At 33.6% G+C, this 22,652-nt stretch overlaps 1 protein-coding gene across 19 annotated transcripts in view; it reads right to left on the bottom strand.

The window, feature by feature from the left end:
• The window catches only part of MYCBP2 (MYC binding protein 2), a 193,651-nt gene that overhangs the window by 71,488 nt on the left and 99,511 nt on the right, over window positions 1-22,652 (bottom strand). For 10 of the 19 annotated variants that reach the window (XM_084527321.1, XM_084527319.1, XM_084527304.1 and 7 more), the window contains 16 exons: window positions 21,757-21,948; window positions 20,423-20,629; window positions 20,136-20,267; window positions 19,652-19,830; window positions 16,596-16,738; window positions 15,682-15,782; window positions 14,254-14,472; window positions 12,700-12,925; window positions 12,231-12,349; window positions 11,011-11,098; window positions 7,151-7,203; window positions 6,204-6,376; window positions 5,380-5,524; window positions 3,345-3,557; window positions 684-739; window positions 180-295 (listed from right to left, as the gene is read on the bottom strand). In XM_084527321.1, the coding sequence (XP_084383447.1) occupies window positions 180-295; window positions 684-739; window positions 3,345-3,557; window positions 5,380-5,524; window positions 6,204-6,376; window positions 7,151-7,203; window positions 11,011-11,098; window positions 12,231-12,349; window positions 12,700-12,925; window positions 14,254-14,472; window positions 15,682-15,782; window positions 16,596-16,738; window positions 19,652-19,830; window positions 20,136-20,267; window positions 20,423-20,629; window positions 21,757-21,948 (2,362 nt within the window). The remainder of the gene's footprint in view (window positions 1-179; window positions 296-683; window positions 740-3,344; window positions 3,558-5,379; window positions 5,525-6,203; window positions 6,377-7,150; window positions 7,204-11,010; window positions 11,099-12,230; window positions 12,350-12,699; window positions 12,926-14,253; window positions 14,473-15,681; window positions 15,783-16,595; window positions 16,739-19,651; window positions 19,831-20,135; window positions 20,268-20,422; window positions 20,630-21,756; window positions 21,949-22,652) is intronic. The other 9 variants (XM_084527308.1, XM_084527311.1, XM_084527305.1 and 6 more) reach the window with 1 other exon arrangement.

Genomic DNA, 22,652 nt, shown 5'->3' on the forward strand with positions numbered 1-22,652 from the left:
TTTTCTTTTGAGAAAGAAAAGGGATTTCAATAGAAGGCTTCTAAACCAAAACGGGGGTACTATGTTTTGCTATGAACTTTAATACTAAATCTTAGGAGCACCAAGACATGCCTTTATTGATAGTCGATACAAGTGGATATAAGATTAATTTCTGCTTAAGTATTATGAAAATTAAGTACCTATTTCAATGCCATCTATGGTAACGTGAATGGTATAGAGACCAACAGCGCCGGGAGTCCAGTTTGCACAGTATGTACCATCATTATTGACTCTGATCAGCATGTTTTCACTGGGTCTAGGCATAAACAAAACAATTGAGATCATTAAACAATTACTGTCTTCTTGGAAATTGTCTGTAACACTTAAGTTTGGTAAAATATGTTTTTTTTTTTCTTTGAAATAATCTAACTAGCTTTCTTCCTCTGTCCAAAGCAGTAACCCCATATTATTTATAATGAAGCCATAACCTTCTACAGCACGTTTGGACAGCAGAAGATGAAAGATCACATTCAGAAAATGTATAATACAAATATAGAATCAACATTAGAACTCCTAAGAATGAAATATTTTAAACCAGAATCTCTAAATTTAAGAAAACAAAGGCCTGCAACTCAGGGTGTAAGCAAAAGTGACGGGACATCTTAATTTTAGTATCTAATAAAAAATAATTCTTTAACATTTACCTCTTTGGTGTTGGTGAAGCAAAGCGTAGTTCTTCAAATGAGTAATTTTCATACGCCTATCAACAGATGAAATTAAATGAACATAAAATCAACAATTATCAAATAAAAGAAAGCAGAGTACTTTCTCGAAAAACACACAAATCTAACTGTACACTCACCAGAAATATTGAGTAAAAAAACAGAAAATCAATTCCAGAACACAGAAAGAGAGACAAAGACATACATACATACATGAAACAAGTATCTTCACTTTCTCTTTAAACTGCCATTAACAAAAATACACACTGCTAACAAAAGCTTTGTTCACAGTCAAGTCTTTGAATCCCTTCTAATCTAACTTGATTAAAAAGCCCTTAAATTCCTTTTAATTTTTCTTTTTAATAATCTAGATTTCAACTTCCTTGTAGGCACAAACATATGGATATATATCCGGGCAACCTGTTCCACTGCCTCACCACCCCTCAGATTAAAGAATGTTCTCCAAACATCTAATATAAATCTCCTCTCTTTTAGTTTAAAACTGTTCCTCTGAGAGTCACTGCTTGTCATTGGCCTCCACCTTGACATACAGGCTGGAACTTTCTGGGTGTGGCCATCCAGTCAATCCCAACCAACAGTCCAACCTTCAATGTACTTTCTTTCTACACAAAATGAAGAAATTCCCCCTGTATTGAGGTGACACTTTTGCTGATTGTCACTAGAAAAAAAAAAAATCTACTTTCACAGTTACTTGTGAAATGCTCCTTGTGAAATGCACTGAAAAGCTCCACTTTAGTGTAGACTATGGTAGTCCCAAAACTCAGCAAATGTATCACTGGTTGCAATAGTTGCTGAGTTATCAGATTCATACATTCCATCAAAAACAACAGTGGAAAAAAGAGGAAGGATAAAAACACATGAACATAGCTGCAGATCAGCCATTCTGGGTCTCTGTCCAAATATCCAATATGGTTTTGGGTTTCAATCCTCCATACTTGTTGTATGTATTATTCACTGTCACAAAGTGCGGAGCTACAGTTTCTAATTGTATTTGGATGGTTCTATCTAGCACTGATACAACATACAGGCTGGCATAAAGCAGAAAGGTCAGAGGATGTCTATTTTTTGCAGGGAAGTAAAAGAGAATTTTCACTTTCTTGAATCAATAAAGTTAATAAGCTAATCAGAAACAGCAGGTAACACAGTTGCATTTCTCAGAATATTGGACTGTCCTTAGCTTAAGTAGCAAAATACCACCTCTCTTCCTGATTAAAAAAAAAAAAATTGTAAGTCTTTTCCATCCAAAACTTGCAAGAAACTTCCTCAAAAAAGGTTTTAAACATAGAGGTCAATCATGCTTCAGCAAAAGACACTTTTTGTATTTTACCTTGATGTGTGTAATTTACTTCGTCTCTTTGACCATTACAAGCTTTTGTCCTATATGTTAAGGTGACTTTAAATGAATACTTGTGCTTTAATTTTACCTTAACTTGATTCAAATTAAAAAATATTGAAGTTGACTAGCTAATACCAAGCTTTCCTCACTCAAAGGGTGCATCAACTCTGGACATGAATTTCTAGACACTTGCACTTGCTCCACAAACAGTTACTCCAGCGCACCTAACGTGTTGCAAGGTGTGCCACTGTAACAGCGGTGCGAACAGGTTTGATACCTATTACTAAAAAGAAGCCTGTAGTCAGTGGTTATTAGAAATCACATCTGGGTTCGAAGTATGAATAAATAATGTACTTTTTCACTCAAGTCACTGATAAAAGTATCAAGTAGCATCAAGTCAAGGAGTGATCTTTGCAGTAACCCAAGTATAGTAAATAAATAAATAAACACCACACTTTTTTCATTTTAGACATGTAATTTAACAAGTTTTTAAAATCATTTGTTTTATCCTATATTGATTGAATTACCATCTGCAGCAAACAAACCTGTACCCTTTAAAAGATGGTAGTTTGCTGACTCTTTTTCCACATAAATCCATACAGGGTATAGCATTATCTTTCTCTAACTCCTGATTAATCACGTTTCATTAAGTTTTCCATCTGCTAGTTATATATATCATGTCACATCTCGTAACTGGGTCAATATTTTACCTATATGTAAATGCACCTTTCCAGTTTTAAAATACACTAAAACCAATAGTAACTGTTTTCATGTCTTTAAAAACTGTTGCCTGCAAAGTCTCTGAGATGATTTATTTGGCAATTTTGAGTTGATACACCAATCATTTTTATAATCTTTCTAACTTTGTTTAGCTCTGATTTTTTTCTTACATTAACCAGTTATAGGTTTTAATATAGGTTCTATGCAACACTCCAGCCCTATATAGGTACAGAGGCTTGTCTTTTTTCCCCCTTATTTCAATAACTGTTTTTATTTCTCCTCTCACTCAGACTAGTTTTCTAATCAGTGTAATCAAAATTAAATACACAACTTTTCTTTTTATATGCTAATCCAGTTTATTTTTTGCTTTAGAGTTCAGGCACAGTTGGCCATTTTGAGGCATCTACTTTTCTGCTGAACTTAATATATATCAAAGTAATTTGCAACTAATGCATTTTTAGATTGTGATCAAACCGAAACATACTTTACCCCTTCATTTTTGCACACTTTTACCCACTTTGTATACTGGATTTTATAGCTACCTTGCTCAAGTAACAGTAATTTACCTTCATCATTGTAATAGCAATATATCGAGCTTCTTTTACTATCATTGGCTCGTAAGAAGAATCAAGCTTTGGTGAAGGAAGTCCTCCGAAAGTCATATCAGCACTAGGGGATGCGGCTGCTGCAGGACTCCCTGGTATCCGTTGCACCTTTTTAACTTGCTCTTGTTGCAAAGATGTTTTTTTCTGAGAAACAGGAATAGCTTTGACTTCTACCTATAATCAGACACAGAACATGGGAGATGACTTAGGGAAATGATTTAGGGAGAAAGCAAACCCATGCATTCTTTTAGACCTGCTAAAGTACAGTGACACTGCTTAAAGAACTTGCTACTAATCTAGTTATGTCAAAAACATGCCTCTACACAGACAACGTATGTCTACACAGACAAAGTCAAGAACAACATCTTAGCGTAAAACTTGAGAATGTAAATGTACAGGGAAGCAGCACCTAAGTGACTTTGCACATGATCGGTAAGGGTAAGGTTAGGTAACTTATGCCAGTTGCAGAGCACTCCCTAGGAAGCACAGTAAATTCTGGTGCACTAGCTAAGTTTGCTGACAACAGAAAATGCTTCAGGTTTCAGAGTGAGTCATCAGCACCTGCCAGACCTGGCACAGCACCCTATTACATCAGCACTGTGCACTTTAATTTGTATTTTATCTTTTTTTTTTTTTTTCTTTTTCTTTTTCCCAGAAGTACCACAGACATCTATTAGTGTAGGTAACAAAGAGTCAGCAGAACTTAGCTTTCTGAGGAGGAACAGACTACCTGGACTAACTGAACAGACTAAATCTGCAATGAAATGTTTAGTTGCTGCAGATGTCGTATGATATTTATCAAAATTTGACCTAATTTATTGGAAGTTACCTCAGTACATTGAACACTGAATGAGTCAGATAGAATAATTCATTAAATTATGTGTTACTTTAATATACTTGTGCAGAAAAACAGTTATTAAATAACAAGTCTAGCAACTATTTTGATGGGTTTATATTCACACATCTTTTTCCCAATTTGCAGAATAAACTAAGTAAAAGTTTTCTAATTCCTCTGTCACAAATGTACTTCATTAGCTACATATTTATATTATGTTCAAATTGTGTGACGAAACTGATTCTTGTATTATTGTTTAAAACTCACTGGCTATTAATGAATTTACAGTACACTGAAAGATAACTCTATTACATCATATACAAAGACTAGTCTTGAGAGTTCTTATTATAGGAATCTTACCTTTGTTTGAGGTACTTATTTTTATGCTTGACAAAAGCAAGATTTGAAAACATCTGTACAACTCCAGAAAAATAGGGGGCTTTAAAACATAGATGTAACCTAATTTATTAAAACTACGTGAGTAACATTTTGTGTTCAATTTCATTTGTTTGCATGCTTCATTATCTCAAAACTAACAACCAGCTTTTACACATATCCCATAGGTATTAAACCCAAGCCTGGAAGGGTTTTCTAATTCTGTCTCAGGTGGTCATGAACATTTCCTTTCCAGTACTTCAATAATGATAAAAAACCAGCTGTGATTAACTGAAGAGGATGAAGCAAAAATCAAGAATCTCAGATATTGCCAGTTAATAAGTTCAAAGACTACAGGAACTTCCAAATATTAGAAAGGGGGAAGAGCTGTTCTAATCTAAAAAAGTGACTAAAAATGATTTACCAATGTGCTTCTGATACTTTTTTTCTATCACTTTTATTTACTTTACAATTTATAATACTCTTTCCTGGCTTACAAGTATGAAGTGGATTCTTGTCACCTTATACATCACCACCACCAAAGGTCTTAAAGTGGGCATTTCCACTACTATATATGTGTAGCACATTACAGACAAGACGTAAATTGCATGAGACGTGTTGGCATAACATGGAATTCGACGATTCTTTGATTTATAGGTTAAAAAGTCCACTGAATTTAAGAATGCCACATTCTGCCCTATACAAGAGTATTCTGTGTAGTATCTACAACAAATATTAAATGAAGACATGATGAAGTATAAGAACAGCCAAGACTGCAATAATTACCTTCATATTAGGAACATGAACAACATCCCCATACTGGTCTTTTGTTTGTACTGTAATAACAGTTGGCCAACCACAACGAATGTCATCCTTATTCAAAATCAATGACGTCTTTTGAGGATCAGCATATGAATCTGGCTGAAGCCATCTACAGCAAAGACAGATACTTATCATTAGAATATCTTCTAGCCCCTCAAAAGATTAAGTCTTATTCTGTAGAAACACTATATCCACCTAAGAAAGAATGCAGAAGGTCTGAATAATTAAATATATGCTTTTACCTAATATATGAATAAAACCAGCACCACCAAACAGTTCTACTTAAATCACAGAATGGCTTGAGTTGGAAGGCACCTCAAGGATCATCTATTTCCAACCCCCCTGCCACGTGCAGGGATGGGGCATCCACAACTTTTCTGGGCAACCTGTTCCACTGCCTCTCCTCCTCTCAGACTAAAGAATTTTCTCCGAACATCTAATATAAATCTCCTCTCTTTTAGTTTAAAACTGCTCCCCTGAGAGGCACTGCTTGTCATTGGCCTCCACTTCGACATACAGGCTGGAACTTTTGGGGTGTGGGCATTCAGTCAATTCCTTATCCAACAAACTGTCCGACCTTCAAATCCATCTCTCTCCAATTTAGGGATAAGGGTAACAAATACAACAAGTGTTTGAAACAGTTATTAAATTTACATAGCTACTTCTACAGATAGACAACAGTGCACAGTTATTAAAATTTAGCATACAACTAAACAATTTCTATTTCACTGCAATACTTTACAGCTATGAAGTCATGGGTTTACTCATGAAGTACACAAGCTTTTTACCTTGCAAGTCGTCCACCACTTGATCCTGGTACACAAGCAATGAAATCCTCCAGAAATGACTGCTCATTGCTTTGTACCTGCAGTGGAAGATTTCCTTCAAGAGCTTCCAGTATCGTTGGTGAGTGAGATAGTGCCAACCCTTTTCCAAGAATGCCGGAATGAGATTTGCACACCTTTTATTTTTTTATTTTGAGGTTGGGTGGGGATAAAAGAGACAGAAAAACGAGTCTTTCAGTATCGTAACATTAGACACTTTCCCATAATACGACAGTAATTGGCACAGACATTTGGGGGACTGAAAACTATTCCAGAAGGGGCAAAGTGGACAAATTACTTTGGTGAAAATTCATCCATTACTTGTATGCACACTCCCAGTTCATTTTTTGAATATATTTTTTGAATTTTTTGAATTTTAATTTTTTGAATTAAAATACAGTGGATCCATGAACAGATTTGTGGAAAAAAAATTTCTTTCAAGAACATCTGATTCCTCCTCAAGTTTCTGTTTACTGATCTGTCATCTCAGGCCTATGCTATGATACTGTAGCACTGATGTGTTTTTCCGGCAAGTACAGTAACAACTAAATTTCAAAACATTTGCCCTGAAAATAACTATGCGGGAGAGAGAACATGAAAAATTCATTTTTTACTGTTCATCATTGGTTAGGGGCAAAAAATAGGGAGCTACTGACCAGCATCAGCTGCCACCACAACCAAACCATCATCAATCCAGAACAACTAAAGACGTATTAACCAGAACTTCATAGATGTTACTGTTCAACTGAATTATTTTACTTCTGCAATTACAAAGACATGTTAAGTATTACTTAAAATTTATTAAATCGTGCAAACAAGATGTAAGGTGATCTAACTTTCTCTGTGATCTATCTGATATTTTATGCATGTTTTCTAAGCAGATACAGTAAGAATTAAAAGCAACAGCATACCTGTAAAGCAGCTTCTTCAAGAATCTCAAGATCTTCTTCAAATTCATTACCTGCTGTAAAAATATAAACATGTATTTTTCATAACAATAATATTGACATTTATTTATGCATTATGGAATCTGAAAATCCATTCTGTTTAGTTTATATTAAAAAAGTTAAGTTTGCTGCTTAACTGCTGTTGAAAGATTAATATTTGAATCTTTTCATCTTTTTTTACTTCTATTAACAAGCCTAGTAAACATGCAGTACTGTGTAGTTCAGTGTACAAGCAAATAAACAATATATCTTACAAAAAAATCAAATTTGGTACTTATCATCTTATCTCCAAGACCGTATGTATGGCAAATCTTTGGATGCAACTAGATACTTCTAGGAAAAAGATTCTGGGAGGTCAAGCTGATAGCCAGGAAGCAGTACTTAAGACTACGTAACAATTGCTTCCTTATAAGAACTTGCCCTAATAAATTTATTTAAAAACCTGATAAACTCTGTACAATTTTGTAAATTATGAATCCACCCAGAGCATAAAAATCAAATGAATTCTACTCTATGGCACTTCTTTCTCAAAAATCCAACTCAAAAGCCTAATTCCAGTGTGACCAGAATTGCCAAATACAGTCTTAACAGAAAAGAAAAGTCAAACAGGTAAGGTTATGATATTTCTAGTCTCTCTCAAAACATGTCAGGCAATTCTATTAATAAGGAGAGAGAAAGAGAAATTAGAATAATCAAGTCCTAAGGCACTTTTAAAATTCTAAGAAATATAGATATGTAGATACTCTGCTCAGAATAAAATTCAATTTCTACAGAATTTGAAACAATTAAGTTATAATGTTAAACCATTAAATAATGCACTGATCAATTCCATACTGCTGTTTAGGTTAGATCTCTGTCACAAAACAATTGTGTCTTTTGGGTAGAGGCATCTTAAACTTAACTCTGAGGAAACTTGCAAGGAGGAAACGTTGCCTTTTGACATGGTAACTCAATATTTGGGTGTACTCTCAAAGATGAAGTTCTCATAACAAATAAAGGAATCACCATTTGGTGCATTTTCCTCTGGAGTAAAAACAACTAAAGCCCTCTTGATGCCCTTTCAAAGCACGTTTTTTCTTTCCTAATGCTTATATAGGAATACTTACACAATTATCTGGCCTACTGTATAAAGAATATCCACTACAACAGTTATTAAAAAACAAGGCAATTCTTTGTGAAGGATATCCTCCTTCAGCAAAGTGTTTACACCATGATGCAGTCATGAAAATAATGCTAATAGTGGTAAGGATGGAAGGCTCTACAAGGATTCCCGTAACAACTAGCAACTAATTTGAAGTTATTTCACTCATCCTATCTATCCCATGATGCTCTTTGCACAACCTCCTACAAAATTCTCTGTTGAAAATTTTCAAACACGTGCTTCCTACTTTTCTTAATTTTGCCATGATATCTGTGAAGTTTCTTAATTTAAAGTCATCAGGTTTTAAGATCACTTTGTTGGATATAGAGGTCTGAACATTACTAGGGAAATGGAGCAGGATTTACTTCACCCACTTTTGGGCAGTGAGGCATGAGATAATGAACTCAGCTGTAGGTATTACAAGATATTTTTACAGCAAATGGAAGAGAAACAGGCATCTTCTTTCAGTGATTATTATTTTTTAGATGTTCACCATAGAATGACATGAACCATCCCCTGAAGATGTCTACATTATCTCTAAGAGAAGGTTAGAGCAACTAGCTTAGAGTCAGATGCTTAACTTCTGAATGCCAAAGTTCAGACATTATATGTTAAATTGCTTATTCCCTCCTGAAGCAAGCCTTTTCCTTAGGGTAATTTCTTTTTTCTTTAGACTATATACACCTACACATGGAACTAAGGTAAAATTGTAGAAATTATAAAATGAAGCATGAAAACTCTAATACAAAGGGCCTTCTTGTGTGCATGCACTACAATACAGTCTTTTAAATCACAAATGATTACATATCTTTTTCTTAAAGGGCTCTCCATTTCATGAATAAAATTATACTGTTCCACAGATGAGTAATGACAGTAGCACATAAAATGCAGCACTTTTCAAGGCACCATTTCACTTACAGCAAAAGGTAGAAGATACATTATAGATAATGCAGGAAAAGAAAAAGCTGTCTGATACTAAGGCATTTAAATGTTGCTCTCCAAAACCACATTTTACCTCTTTTCCTGCCAAGTGTTTCTGTGACATCAGGCAAAACACTTCAAGTAAAATTACAGGTAACTGAAAACAGTCTTAAAAGGCACAGTAATTTCCATCACAGAAGTCAAACACTACAATTCCTGCCTATAATTCATCTGTTTATTCTTAAGGTCCAGTGGTCTTGGGGAGAACCTCTGCACTTATATCTGTTTGTCATTACTTTTGCAGTACTATCAGCAAAACTAACAGATTTGGCTGAAGTCCTTGAGTTGGTGTTGGGTAAATGGTGAGATGCATTCTTTATTATGTTGCATCAATTACTTCAGTAATCAGAAAACTATCCTGCTTCTGCACCTACCATTCCTCTGTCGCAGTTCACACACAGCCCCTTGTATAAGTTTGCTGAGACTGCGTAGATAACTTGACTGCATGTTTTGTTTAAACTCTGTTCTACCTTAAAGCATAGAAACTGATCTACCTATCACCTACTTTCCTTTCTTCTTTTAGACACTCAAAATTAGAACGAAAACCTCTTCTGAAAGAAGAATGAAGCATTAGAAAACCTGGGAAGTGAAGTTATGAGCATTCACACTCAGCTTTTTTGTATAGAAGAGAATGGTGGGATAAATGGGTACTAGGGAAATCAATAAAGCGAAGGAGTTAAGGTGGCTGTTTGAAGGATAACAGAAGAGGGCACTCTATTTAAACTATAGAATTGCCTGTACTTTTGAGAGAGAAATACAGATTTACCAGTGCAGTTGAGGTGCTCATTTGCAACATAAAGTAAGAAATTTGCACATTCAAATATACAAGCAAAGTACCAGGTTAAAAAAAAAAGTCAAATTAGGTTTAAAAAAAAGTCAAATTAGGTTTTGTGGTTATAACTGCACACTGAACAATGCCTTCCTGCTCATTAATTCATATTTTTCTCTGCTAGTCTCCTTAATACTATCTGAGCTTTCATTTGCATTCCTAAATTAAAATGAACAAAAGATACCTTATTAGAGGTTATAAATCCATTTCTCCTATACATAAATGTTAATTACGAGAAATACTATTATTATACAGAATACAGCTACATCATTAGAACAGTCTAACTCAATCTGCATATTCATTCATTTTCATAAATTCTTATTTTTCCTTATATTTTAAATTGCATTTGAATTCCTGTAAACTTTTGTTTGCTGCATCTGCTGTAAAAGTATGCAATATTTTTTATAATTGCAAAAAATTACAGCAGCAGTATTTTAGACTGCAAGGTCTACAGATACAATGGCCACTCTCAATTTTAAAGTAACGAGTCTAAATTTTGCAATTCATTGCTGCAGGTGTTCCTTATTCAGAAGGGTGTGCAGTGCAGGGAGAAAAAACAGTGAAAGGGAAATACAAATAAGATACCTGCACATTTGTGAAGCACCACAAAGGAACTGTAGGACATAGCTCGTACACTGATATGCTACCTGTGGATGGGGTGAGTTGATTTAGATTCAAATAACTAGGTTTGCCTTCTCTCCGTAATTGTTTAAGCAGAAAACAACATTATTTTATTATTTTGATTGATCAATTCAGTTTGAAAATCAATTGTGTATGATCAATTAGAATTAAAAGCAACATTTGGACAGACTGCATTTATGCAGAAACCCTGAAACAATGATGAAATAACAAAGTAAGTTGAGTAGGACTTACCAATAGGAAGCGCTAGATCTTTCTTCATCAGAGCTGCTGCACATGACCCTCCTAAATTGGCCAATTCTTTTTCCAGCTGAATAATACCCTTAAAAAAAAAATTATTCAGAAAATATGACAACAGATGTGTTTCTTTGACAGTATTTTTTCCTAAGAGATATTAATTGTACGTTCCAGTTTTAAGTTTCTCAGTGATATGCTTCTTGTCTTACAGCTAGACTGCCATGTTTTAACGTGGGGCTAGATTTTTAATGGGCTTGAGTACCTCTATTTTTAGAACAATTTCAACTGGCTAAGAAGACTGGTAAGTGCTACCATGCTTAGGTAGCCTAGTAAGAACATCTGAAGATGACTGATGCTGAAGAGAAAGGGAACTCATAACTAAAAAACCTACACATAGGTATTCAGATTACAAAGAAATCCTTCTTCTAATCTGTACAGATGTACAGTTTATGTGGTGTGTATATATATATATATATTCACACCACAAAAGCTCATGTCTTCTGTCTTCTCTAAAGGTAATACTGTTCATAATTTTGTTTTCCTCTTCCCTCTCTCTAGTTGGAGATGCAAGGATGGGAAAAAAGATGTAAGTCTTTTACACACTTAAAGACTTACATCTGGGGATGATTCAGCAGTTCCAAGAAATGTCTGACAAATTCCTCCCAAGATGGAAAAAAAAAACAACCCAAACCAAAAAAAAAAAAAAAAAAATCTGAGGGATATGGGGAGCATCTAGTAGGGCCACTACTATTTTAAATAAGACAAACATCTTTCATTATGATCTATGACATCAGAATAAAGATGTGAAAGGTAAATTTCTCAAGACAAAGCCTTTATTCATCTGAACTTCTATCATGTTCATACTATATTTAGTAATTCATCTGTATAAAGAAGTTTCAGAATTTTAGATAATTTCATATCCTATTGATGAAATGGATAAAATGATAATGCTATGTATTTGCAGAGTGTCATAGTTCTTAAAACCCTTGATAAATAAAAACACCCACAGCCATTCCAATATATTCAGATTAAAGAATTCCAGATAAATTGTGTCTGTAGCAATAAAAGTTTAAAAATTGTATGAAAATAATTTAAAAGTATTTTGCTAGTCCTATTTAGTCAGAAATACAAGTCAATTATTTTTACCAAAAAAAAAACCTTTGTCATATCAGAATGAATTTATAGGTTCATTTATAGCCATTCCACTTTTTCCTTACCTCATCAGATCCTGGACTAAATTCATATCCAATTGCATAACATTTGAAACCATAAAAACAAGCCTTTTCATCTTTCACATAGTCTGATGCAGTCTCCAGAGAAAAAAGAGCTTCATTTCCTTATAGGAAGTAAAATGATACATAAAATAAATAAAATAGAACTTCTAATATTTCTCCTCTTTTTAAATGTTTCTATCACATGAACATAAACATAAACCAAATGTAGGCTCTGTAAGCACCACGCAAATTAAAACATAAATAGCACGCAGATGAACACTTCAAAAAAGAAGCCTAATATAAACACAGTTCACTGATGTACAACCAATGCCTCATAATGAACTCTTGCTATCTTGGATGGAGACACTTTTTCAATTTTGTTTTCTTATATGATTTTGCAGAAAAATAAAATTTATTTTCATCATTTTTAGAATTCACATCAATAGAAATTACTGCAATATATATTTATTACCTGGCAATACTAATACCATTGTAGGCCATCCTGAAGATCCAGAGAATTTTTTCAGTTCTATCCATGAATTAAGATTTTCATGAACAGAAGTATGCTTTGGTCCAAACCCCAGACTCTGTGCAATTCTGACAGGAATTAGTAAACGAAGAACATCCTCTGACTGAGCAGTGCCACACTGAGTATCAAATTCTATTGTTATCCATCTGACACATTCAGGAAAAGTCACCTAAAACAAAAAACAGTGGTCAAAAACCTAATTATGTGCAAGTGGTTTTTGTTCATTTGTCACTTTGCTTTTATTTTTCTCCAAACATTCAATTCTTCACTTCCTCTGTCTTTTGTTCTTAAAGACTGTCTTTTGTTCTTAAAGCTATAAAAGTGATTCAGTTATGTAATTCTATAGAGCTGTTTTCATATACTTTAGTAGCCTAACTTATTCCTTGAAATTCAGATACACCTGAAATGCTGTAATCAAGTGTTTTAACTTATGTCCAGATTAAGCATTTACGCTTTGGATACCTTTTGTGATTGTTTTTGTTTTAAAGAACTCTGTAGATGACCATTAAACAAAATGACAGACTACTACAAACCTTTCAGTCTCAAATATCCTTTTAAATACAAACTTCAAAAGACACGTTCATTCATTTCTGTTTTGTGCAATCCTAGAAAAGCACACAGCAGCTGAACCATTCTTGTGAACATTTTTGACTGTATGATACATTTTTGTATGATACATTTTTGACTGTATGATAGCAAACAGTTACAGGATTTCAAAAGCAGTAACAGCTAAGACTAGAGCTTCAGATAGGCTCCATAAACTGTCAAAGCAATAATAAGCATAATCACTTGAGGATAGATACATTTTCTGAAACTATTCCACTTAATAAATTACTTGATTCCAGGTTTGGTACCTTTGGAATCAATGCCACCACAAAACTCACTAGTTCTCAAACTGAAATACTGGATTTATATTTCAGGCCTTTAATACCTCATACCTTTACTCAGCTGAACAAAAAGAACAAAACCACCCTTTTTCTATTGACATTTAGGAAAATCTGGATTCATTTAAGTAGTCATTTACGTAAGGCAGAATGAATCCCATTAAAAGTGACTCAACACATTTAAGTGGACTTCAGAGACTTCTGCAAAGCAAAATCATGGTCCAAGTGAAAGTAATTTGTGAAAAGTTTGAATTGGCAGATCCCTACACTACAATACACATGAATTTGACCAGAATTGACATTAACTGTTTTTTACAAAGCATTGTTTTAGCACTGAGGTAACATCTACATAAAGACTTCCAACTCCCACAGTCTGTACAGTTAGAACAAATAAACTGTACATGACAGTAGGAAAATCTAAGACAACAAATTCAGGTGCTTATATTAGACAGCTGAATTAGAAGGTTAAAACTACGTGCTTTCCCATACTTACTGAAGAAAGACAGGTCCAGAAAGCTGTATAGTAACAATATGAAAAACTGCCTCATATTAGACAATATGAGTTATCATCCATGGCAAACCATTTTTCAACAACGTAAGAAATGGTGTTTACCTTGTAGTGAGTAACACAGGCTGGTTTATAGGGATGTTCACTTTCCACAACCGCATAGTGATTAGAGGTAGTACAAGCTGAAAGCCCTTGCTCTGGTTGATTTCCTGTGGTGCTGTCTGTAGACTGATTTGGGTTAAAAGCTGGAGGAGCATATTTCTGATTCAAAACTGCTACAGAAGGAAGTAACTGTTGTACTAGGCCAAAGACCTCAACAGCAACCTGAAACATAACACCAGATATGCTAAATTATTACTTACGATGGGGTGAAAACAATACTCAAACTTGCATTTCTCTGTAAGGGTTATTATGGATATTCTTACAATATTGATAGCATAGTTCATTTAGTTACATTTTCCAATCCTACATCTACAAGGCTTGCAGGAAAAGCATCACCACATTAATCTCAAATACTCCTCTTAGATACCAAAAATGAAACAAGAATCTGTTTGCAGCTGTGAGATATCTACATTAAAACACTCACAGAAAACTTCCTAACACTAGAAAGCCATAACATTAATGAACAATAACTGTAAGTTGAGAGAAAGCAAATACTGAAGTCATAGTCCAGTTGTACTTTGTTTTCTAAGAATATTGTTATTTTTCCAATATTGAATATTCTTAATGCATGCATTGATAAACAGTGCATTGTTCTCTGTAATTTTTATGAGATTTTCAAAAGAGAAGAACACTTCTGAAACAAAACACTTGTTGGAAACTTCAGTTCATCACAGTGACAAGGTAACTACAAATTCAAACTATTTTTAAAGAAACAAATCTGTTTGATTTTAAGTGACCAGTCCTCTTTTCTTCCCCTTTATAGAGAAGTTAGAAGGGATCTTACAGGTCATGAAAACGCAGTAAAAGACAATAGTGTCTACTAAGTAAGGACTAGCAACATTTGCAAATATAATGACTGTTTTCAAGATTTTCAGACACGTGAAAACATGTTTTGCCAATGAAAAGGTTATTTTTGCTGATAGCTGACATCCTCCCAACTGTAAACTTGATAGAAATAATCTTCATTTAATTAATAGCTACTACTGATTTCATGTTCGTTGTAAAACCTGAATTTATATAAGAAATCCTATCCCACCAATATTCATTAATAAATAATAATTCCAGATCCTTTTAACTTGTTGACTTTTCCTACTATTAAAGCTGATCTTCTTTCTCTCTGCTTACATAAGGTTGTATTTTTTTCCTTAATGACTTCAGTGTAAGTTTAAAAAAAAAGTTCATAATAGTTCGAGTATAACATGTTTTTAAAATTTCTTGCGTCTTGGAAATTTCATGACCAGTCAAGTGGTCAAACATAAACCACTAATTCATGAAATTATAAAAAATCACCATGTTCAGTTTTTTCAGAGTAAACTTTTTCCTTATATAACATTCTTAAATTTCTTCAGTAATTTCTGTTGAGGAGCATACCTTGGGAACCGCTGCTGCAACTGGTCCTATGTAGGCTATTATGAGGGGTAGCAGCATTGAGAACAGACTGGAAGAGCTCAGTAGTTCTGGAATGTCTTCAGCTAAACAAAGATACAAAGAACATAAGTATCATAATATTCTTTATAACAAATAGATCACCGTTCAAAATACATCTTATTTTTCTGGTTTGCATCTTATGAGTTATTCCAGTTTCTACACTAGTTTTTACTTTAAGCTACTTGGCATTATAATTCAAAAACAAATTATTAGTGTGCGAAGTTCACCTGAAATAAGAATGACACTAGATACAGCTCTACATTAAAAATTTTCCTTGTTTTACAGCATAATTTCATCAATATTTCATCAGTTTGTAAAATGGTCTTCATATTTTCTATGCTATAAAATCTAGTATCTAATCTCAAAATCAATTTCTACAGCATTATCCAATATTATGGCCTCCTCTTTTTTTCTAGAATGGCTGAATATGGTAGCTTAAAACATTCAGTTTTAAGACTAATGTCTGAATTTCTGAAAAAACAGGTATCTAAATGCTTACAGATGCATTGCATATACCATTTTTCCTCCTACCACATGAAACATGCAATAAAATTTGGTACTGACATATTACAGCATATCTTTTGGGAATACAGAATCTAACTAGCTTTAACACGATGTCTGCTAAACTGATGAGCAAACTTATATGAGGTATCTGCCTATGATTAAGAGCACCTTAATCATTTAGAAAGTTACTCAGTTTGATTTACTACAGCTATGACAGGTAAGAAAAATATTTTCTGAAGACGTAAGAGAAATATTACAAATGTTATATCACTGATTTTCTACTCTTACCTCCTCCTAGCAAGGAAAGAAGTTCTGAAAAGTCAATTTTGGAAGTCAATTTTCAAAAGTCTTACCATCTACAGCAAGAGCTCTGTGCAACAGGTCTTTGGCTGCTCGCACAACAGCGCTCACAACAGAAAGAGCCCTGCTACAGTTTTTGTCTTCTTCATTAGCTTTGTTCAAAAGCTGTGATTGCAGATCTCCATCATACTCACTCCTGGATGTAGATTAAGTTAAAGTAAGTTAATAAAATACAAAATTAACTTAGACATGTCTCACTTGTTTTTGGCACAGAATAATTAAAACAGTTAATTTATGATAAAACAATAAAGAAAACAAACAAATCCAACCACAGAGGATATTTTGGAGGCAATGCCTCAGTGTTTGCTGTTTGTTATTATCTTATTTTTATTTGCCAGGAAATACGAAAAGCGTATTTCTGAAATGCTTGTTTTCACGGGATGCCTTTGAAATCTTAGAATTTATTACTTGTTATGCTTTTCCAAGAGAGAGAACCTATCTTGATAAAAACAGAACAATACTAAAGGCTTCACAGAAACCACTGAAACTCTTCCTATTGATATTTCTCTAGTATCACAACTGTGAAAAAGATTCACCTTCCCTATTCTAAGGATTAATTAATTATTTTTGAAATACAATGTTAGGCTTTAACCTTAACAAATAGTTTTCTCTTTGAAATCTACTGTTTATGTCAAATTAGATTCTCCTAATCAATATATGGACATTATGCACAAAACTATTCCACTAAAGTATGCAAGAGATGTTTTGATTGTTATTTTCACAGCGGTTCAACGATAAGCATAAACTAACTCGAGCCTTCTATATGGTAATAATTTAGCAGTGGGATAGACAACTGAAATCACTCAGTCAACAGGTAAAGCAAATTTTAAATTCTTTTGGATTTCTTATGTGTTGAACTAAGGAAAAAAAAATCTACAATATTAAGATTCCAGAACTAGCAGCTCAGAATGCTCAATGACTTGAGTTTATATAGAATAAAGTGCAACCAAACGAAATGTACAGCAAGAACACTTATATTTCTCTATCACTTAAATCAACCACTCTTACAAAAAGTTTTTTTGTCACTGAATCCTAAAATTGTACTTTTGTTGTCAGCCTCAAGCCATATTAACTGACACTGAATGCAATTTTACATTTCCAATGAATCCTTACAATGTGTTTTTGTCCTAATCAGAAACATGTTAATACACTTCTTTTGGTATGGCCTTTCTTGTCATTCACATAAGCAACAACTCTATTTGCATGTGAGCATCCTTCAAACTAAACAGAGTGTGAATTTTACAAGCTCTGCTCTGTAATATTTGACTGAACATTTATTCCTTTACTGGATACAAATCAACACCTAAAGTCATTATGTACTAAACTGTGAATCCTTAAACTGACTGCCAAGTCCGTAACTATAGATGTCCATCAGATAACATTTTGTTTTTTGTTGTCCAAGGACACTTCAGAAGACACTGGCAGCAATTTGCAGGTTTTCCCAAACAAAACTTAATTTATTCTGCAGAGCACTTCTCAGTTATGCTATTAGGGTCCTTCAAAAGTGTCCTAGAATTTCATCACAATTGAAAATACAACAAAAAGAGATGTTTCTCAACTGAAGACAGCACTTTGGTATTTTTATTTTTTATATTTTTCCCCATATGTTAGCTTATTATTAAGTTAGAACACCATGAAGCTTCAATTTAGCTTTTGTGTACTTTGCCATTTTGAAAGCAAGGAAACTCATACTCTTTGCTCCTAAGAGGAGAAATAAAAGTTTTGGGAATAAAAGTGTTTTCCTTGTGTTCTCAATTTCACATGCGATTTTGATACTCTAATAAAATCAGCAATTCCAATGTTGAGGGGATTCCCTAAACATAGATAACCATGATTCCAAGAGACTAAATCAATGAAAGTGTAGTGGTATGTACCATTGTAATTTCATTCTTCGTTATTACTTATTTCATTCTTCATTATTACTTATTACTTGTTTACTTGAACTGACTGTTATTACTGACAAGTTGGATCTCAGTAACCCAACTCAAAGTAACCCAATCTCATTTCAAAACAGTTTAGAAGAACTACTTGCATCTTCAACTATACTATTACTACAATTTTGCTAGCAACTCCATTTATTCATATTTTAGTTCCTTTAAAATTTTCTTAGGAGCAACAGATTCCTAGAATTGTTAGTCCAAAATATGTCATTACCTGTTACATTCCTTATTTTATCCTCTTCATCTTTTATTAGTTATGTGCACCTACCGCATAACTAGGAATCAAAGTAAATTATTATTCTTTGTTGTTTTACTTCTTGGATCTACTTACTGATGATCAACAATTTACCGCAGAAACTGAGATTTCAGTAAAGGGTATGACACTTTTTTGCTGTACAGACATTAGTAGTAATTCATATATTGAGACACTACTACATTTTGAAAATCACATTTTCTTTAGTATCAATGTAAATGCCTGAAAACTGGAAGCAATACTTTCCACTAAAGCATTGGATTAAGTGAATTCATCCTGAAAGGCTAACATAAAGCTTCTCTGAAGAATAGTCAGATGTTTCAGCTGATTTTATTTGCATTTTTTCTTTTTGTACATTTGAACTTTACAGTAAGACAGGAAACTTCCCATAATAAACAGACCTCGCTTATCTACATTATACAATTCTTTCCAGCAATAAAGGAAGGAACTGAATGAAATCAGAGAGAGGAACATTCCAGTCAACAGTCTCTCAAAAAATTCTGAGGTTATAAAAAAAGCCAGACTGTAGTAGTGCATCTTATCAGTCCCCCATATTATAACTTTAAAAGGAGTAGACAATGGACCTTGCAAGAGAGGTGAACTAACAAAGTATTTGCCAATTCAAAAATAAGAGAATCTAATACAAGACTGTACAACTGGTGCTCCAAAAGCTGTCTTTACTAAATACCCTAAGAATGAAACTACACTGAGAGAACACAATACTGCTGCTGAAGAACCTTTCCTCAAGCACACTTCAGATGTGTTTATTTCTGTTGCTTCTCTAAAAAGGTGTGGTATAATAGCACATATAGTTTTATTTACTTTTCTTAGAAATAGATCATGACAACACACAAACCTGTAATAAAGAATCTGTGGAATCTGTCCACGTGTTTGGTTTGTGCCGTTACTGCTCAGACTACATGTACTAAAGGTAAATGTTACACCATCTGGACACTGAACTGTGGTCATTCCTCCATCTCCATTGGCAGTCCGGCTTCCATAATTCCTCAAACGAATTGCGTATTTCACATTTTCCTTAAAAAGGACAGGCAAAAGCAGTATGCAGTATAAAACAAGTATGTAAGTTAGGCTTCATGGTATAATGAAAGCTATTTCAATTATAATCTGTTTATGCTATTATAAAAGTAAAGTTTTAATTTTTTTTTACTTCCAGGATTTGCACTTTTCAGTTACAAGGTGACAATTTACAAAGCAAACATGTCAAAATCAACCGTAGATGTGTGAACAAAAAACCATTTACATTGAATGCTCTACATTTTGTTTTTTACAAGTCATATGAAACTTGTACGAGTCATACGATGTGTACTTCTTTGATTTACCTTCAGTGGTACAACTTTGTCAAGTCTGATTTCAGCTATGTCACTGGGAGAATCATCCGTGGTGTAAGTTCCTTTAACCAATTCTAAAGATGTCCATCTATGAGAATGAGTTGAATCTCCAGTATGATCACTCTGAATCAAAGAACAATGGCATTTTAATACATTTATTATGTAAATACATAGCACATTTGTGCAAATATGCCAGTTATTTTGTCTTGTAGAAATTGTTAAACACAGCATTACGAATAAAACAAAACTGAAAAAGTTTTTACAAATGCAGTACTTACATCATCAACTAATACTTCCAGTTCATACTCGTGAATTCCCCCTCCACCGTAAACAGAAAAGCCTACTACAACTACACCAGCCTTGTCCACAGAGAAACATATTGCATCAGGAGATCCATTCCCAGTATTCCAGCTTCTTCCCTGGCTTGTTTTAGTGAATCTGTTTGGAGTGGATTTCACAGAATGAAGAGAGTTCAGCCCATCAACCTGTAGTAAATTAAATAAAAGCATGAAAAATTAGCTGTTAAACATTAGGCAACTTTAATAAGGCAAAGCAAATGCCACTACTGGCTTCTTTTCAGTGCCAGATAAAAAACAAACAAACAAACAAAAAAAAACAAAACAAAACAAAACAAAACAAAAAAAACAAACAACAAAAAAAAAACATTTCTGGTAATATTTATGAGTTAAGTAAGAATTATTAGGAATCTTATTTATTTTATTTTCAGGCATTTAAATCTATATTTTTGTAGGATGAATTATCAGAAAAGATAACTTGGTGTGCCTCAAGAAGACCTGCATATTTGTGCTTTAGAGTATGGTCAATACCAAGAGAGAAAAGATACGTATCTTATATATAGTAATATATATAAGGTCTTTAATCAATCTTATCAAAAGTGTACTTTCTGTGAAAAAAATTGCTGATAGTACACAGTGATGTGCATTTAATAAAATCAAATAAATTCCTATCATTTAACAACACGATAGATTCATACATGTGAAACTCTGGATTTTAAGAAGTTAGACTCAGTAACATTCTCAGTTTTCAAATACAAACCAGATAAACTGTAAAAAGTCTAATGTCTTTTATATGTATCTATAAATTGAATATGTGTATTATACAATACTGACTACAAGGTGGATGCTATACCATGCATAACCAAAACACATTATAAATTCTGATCCATAACCAAAAACAGATAGGATTAGAATACATGGAAGACCCATGATACCATCAGAGGCACAGAGATGCTCAGGGATGTGTCACTGCCTCCAATGAACACCAAATGAATACATCTCATGTGTATGTAGGCATGATTTCATGGTGCTTTCATGTGTAGGCATACATGAAAAAAAACAACGCTTAAAAATATTGTCACTTTGGAAAAACGTACAGTATTCTTCAGCCATGATGAAGTAGCTAATTATCAACAGTATTTACCTAATACAGTGAACTTTTTAAAAAAACTTAGACATCTGAAAGCTGCTGAGAGCAATTCCAGCATCTGTAAAAGATCTACACACCTAGATAACTGATGTCACAGCATGTATTACATTCATAATACACCTGTCCTAAAAGACTTCTTCTAGGAATGGTCTTATGTAAGCTTTACCTCAGATCCTAATGCTGATGCTGTAAGTTCGCTCACTATACTAGCAAGCAACCCACAGGTATTAGAAACTAGATGTGAAGAAAAAAGTTCATTTTCTCGTCTAAGGCTATTCCGGACTGGTAAAACAACAATGACCAACATCTTTTCCAGCACTTCCCGAAAGCTTGTCATCCCTGAAACATTTTCTTCGCTCTGCATAAAGAAGAGAAAAATGGCAAATAACAATGTTCATTCTTTACATAATAAAAAACTTTTCAAGCTTTCCACGTATTATAAACATTAATAAATAATGAATCAGTGACTTATTAATAATAAGAAATGTCTAGGCAGATAAAAAAATAAAAATCAAAGCAATCATAACATGTATTCCTTTGTCAAAAACCTGGTTAATATTGCGTATTGACATTCTTCTCAAGATGGAGCTTTTTTTATATCCCTCCATGACATAAGCATACTGTAGATTACTTAGTTTTTAAGCATACAATACATCACAGCAAATAAATGGAGATTGAAGATTGAAGCACATAAATGATGTGAAGAGCTATTGAGATCTTCACATCATTGTCTTTCCCTCCGCCTAAAAGGAAACTCAAAAGCTTTTTGGCTTTGATGTTAGTAAAGAGAATGTTCTGTCCAAAAGGATAAGATGAAGTCAGTGATGGGGAGCTTATTTTCTTTACTGAATGAAGAATGTTAAACAAATCTAAACTTAAGTACCTACTGTGTCTTCTACCTAAGTGACATCCACTGTTTTTCAGAATAGTTATACCTACTTAAAGTAATTAAAAATAGAATCAGCTACACTGATTGGAATCAAAAGCTTGTCTTTCTCACCATTCTGTCTTACAATAATATCCAATAGTGAATAGCCAGGAAAGACAATCATGTCAAGCAAA

Source organism: Aythya ferina, assembly GCF_964211825.1.
Source record: "Aythya ferina genome assembly, chromosome: 1".
Classification (NCBI taxonomy): domain Eukaryota; kingdom Metazoa; phylum Chordata; class Aves; order Anseriformes; family Anatidae; genus Aythya; species Aythya ferina.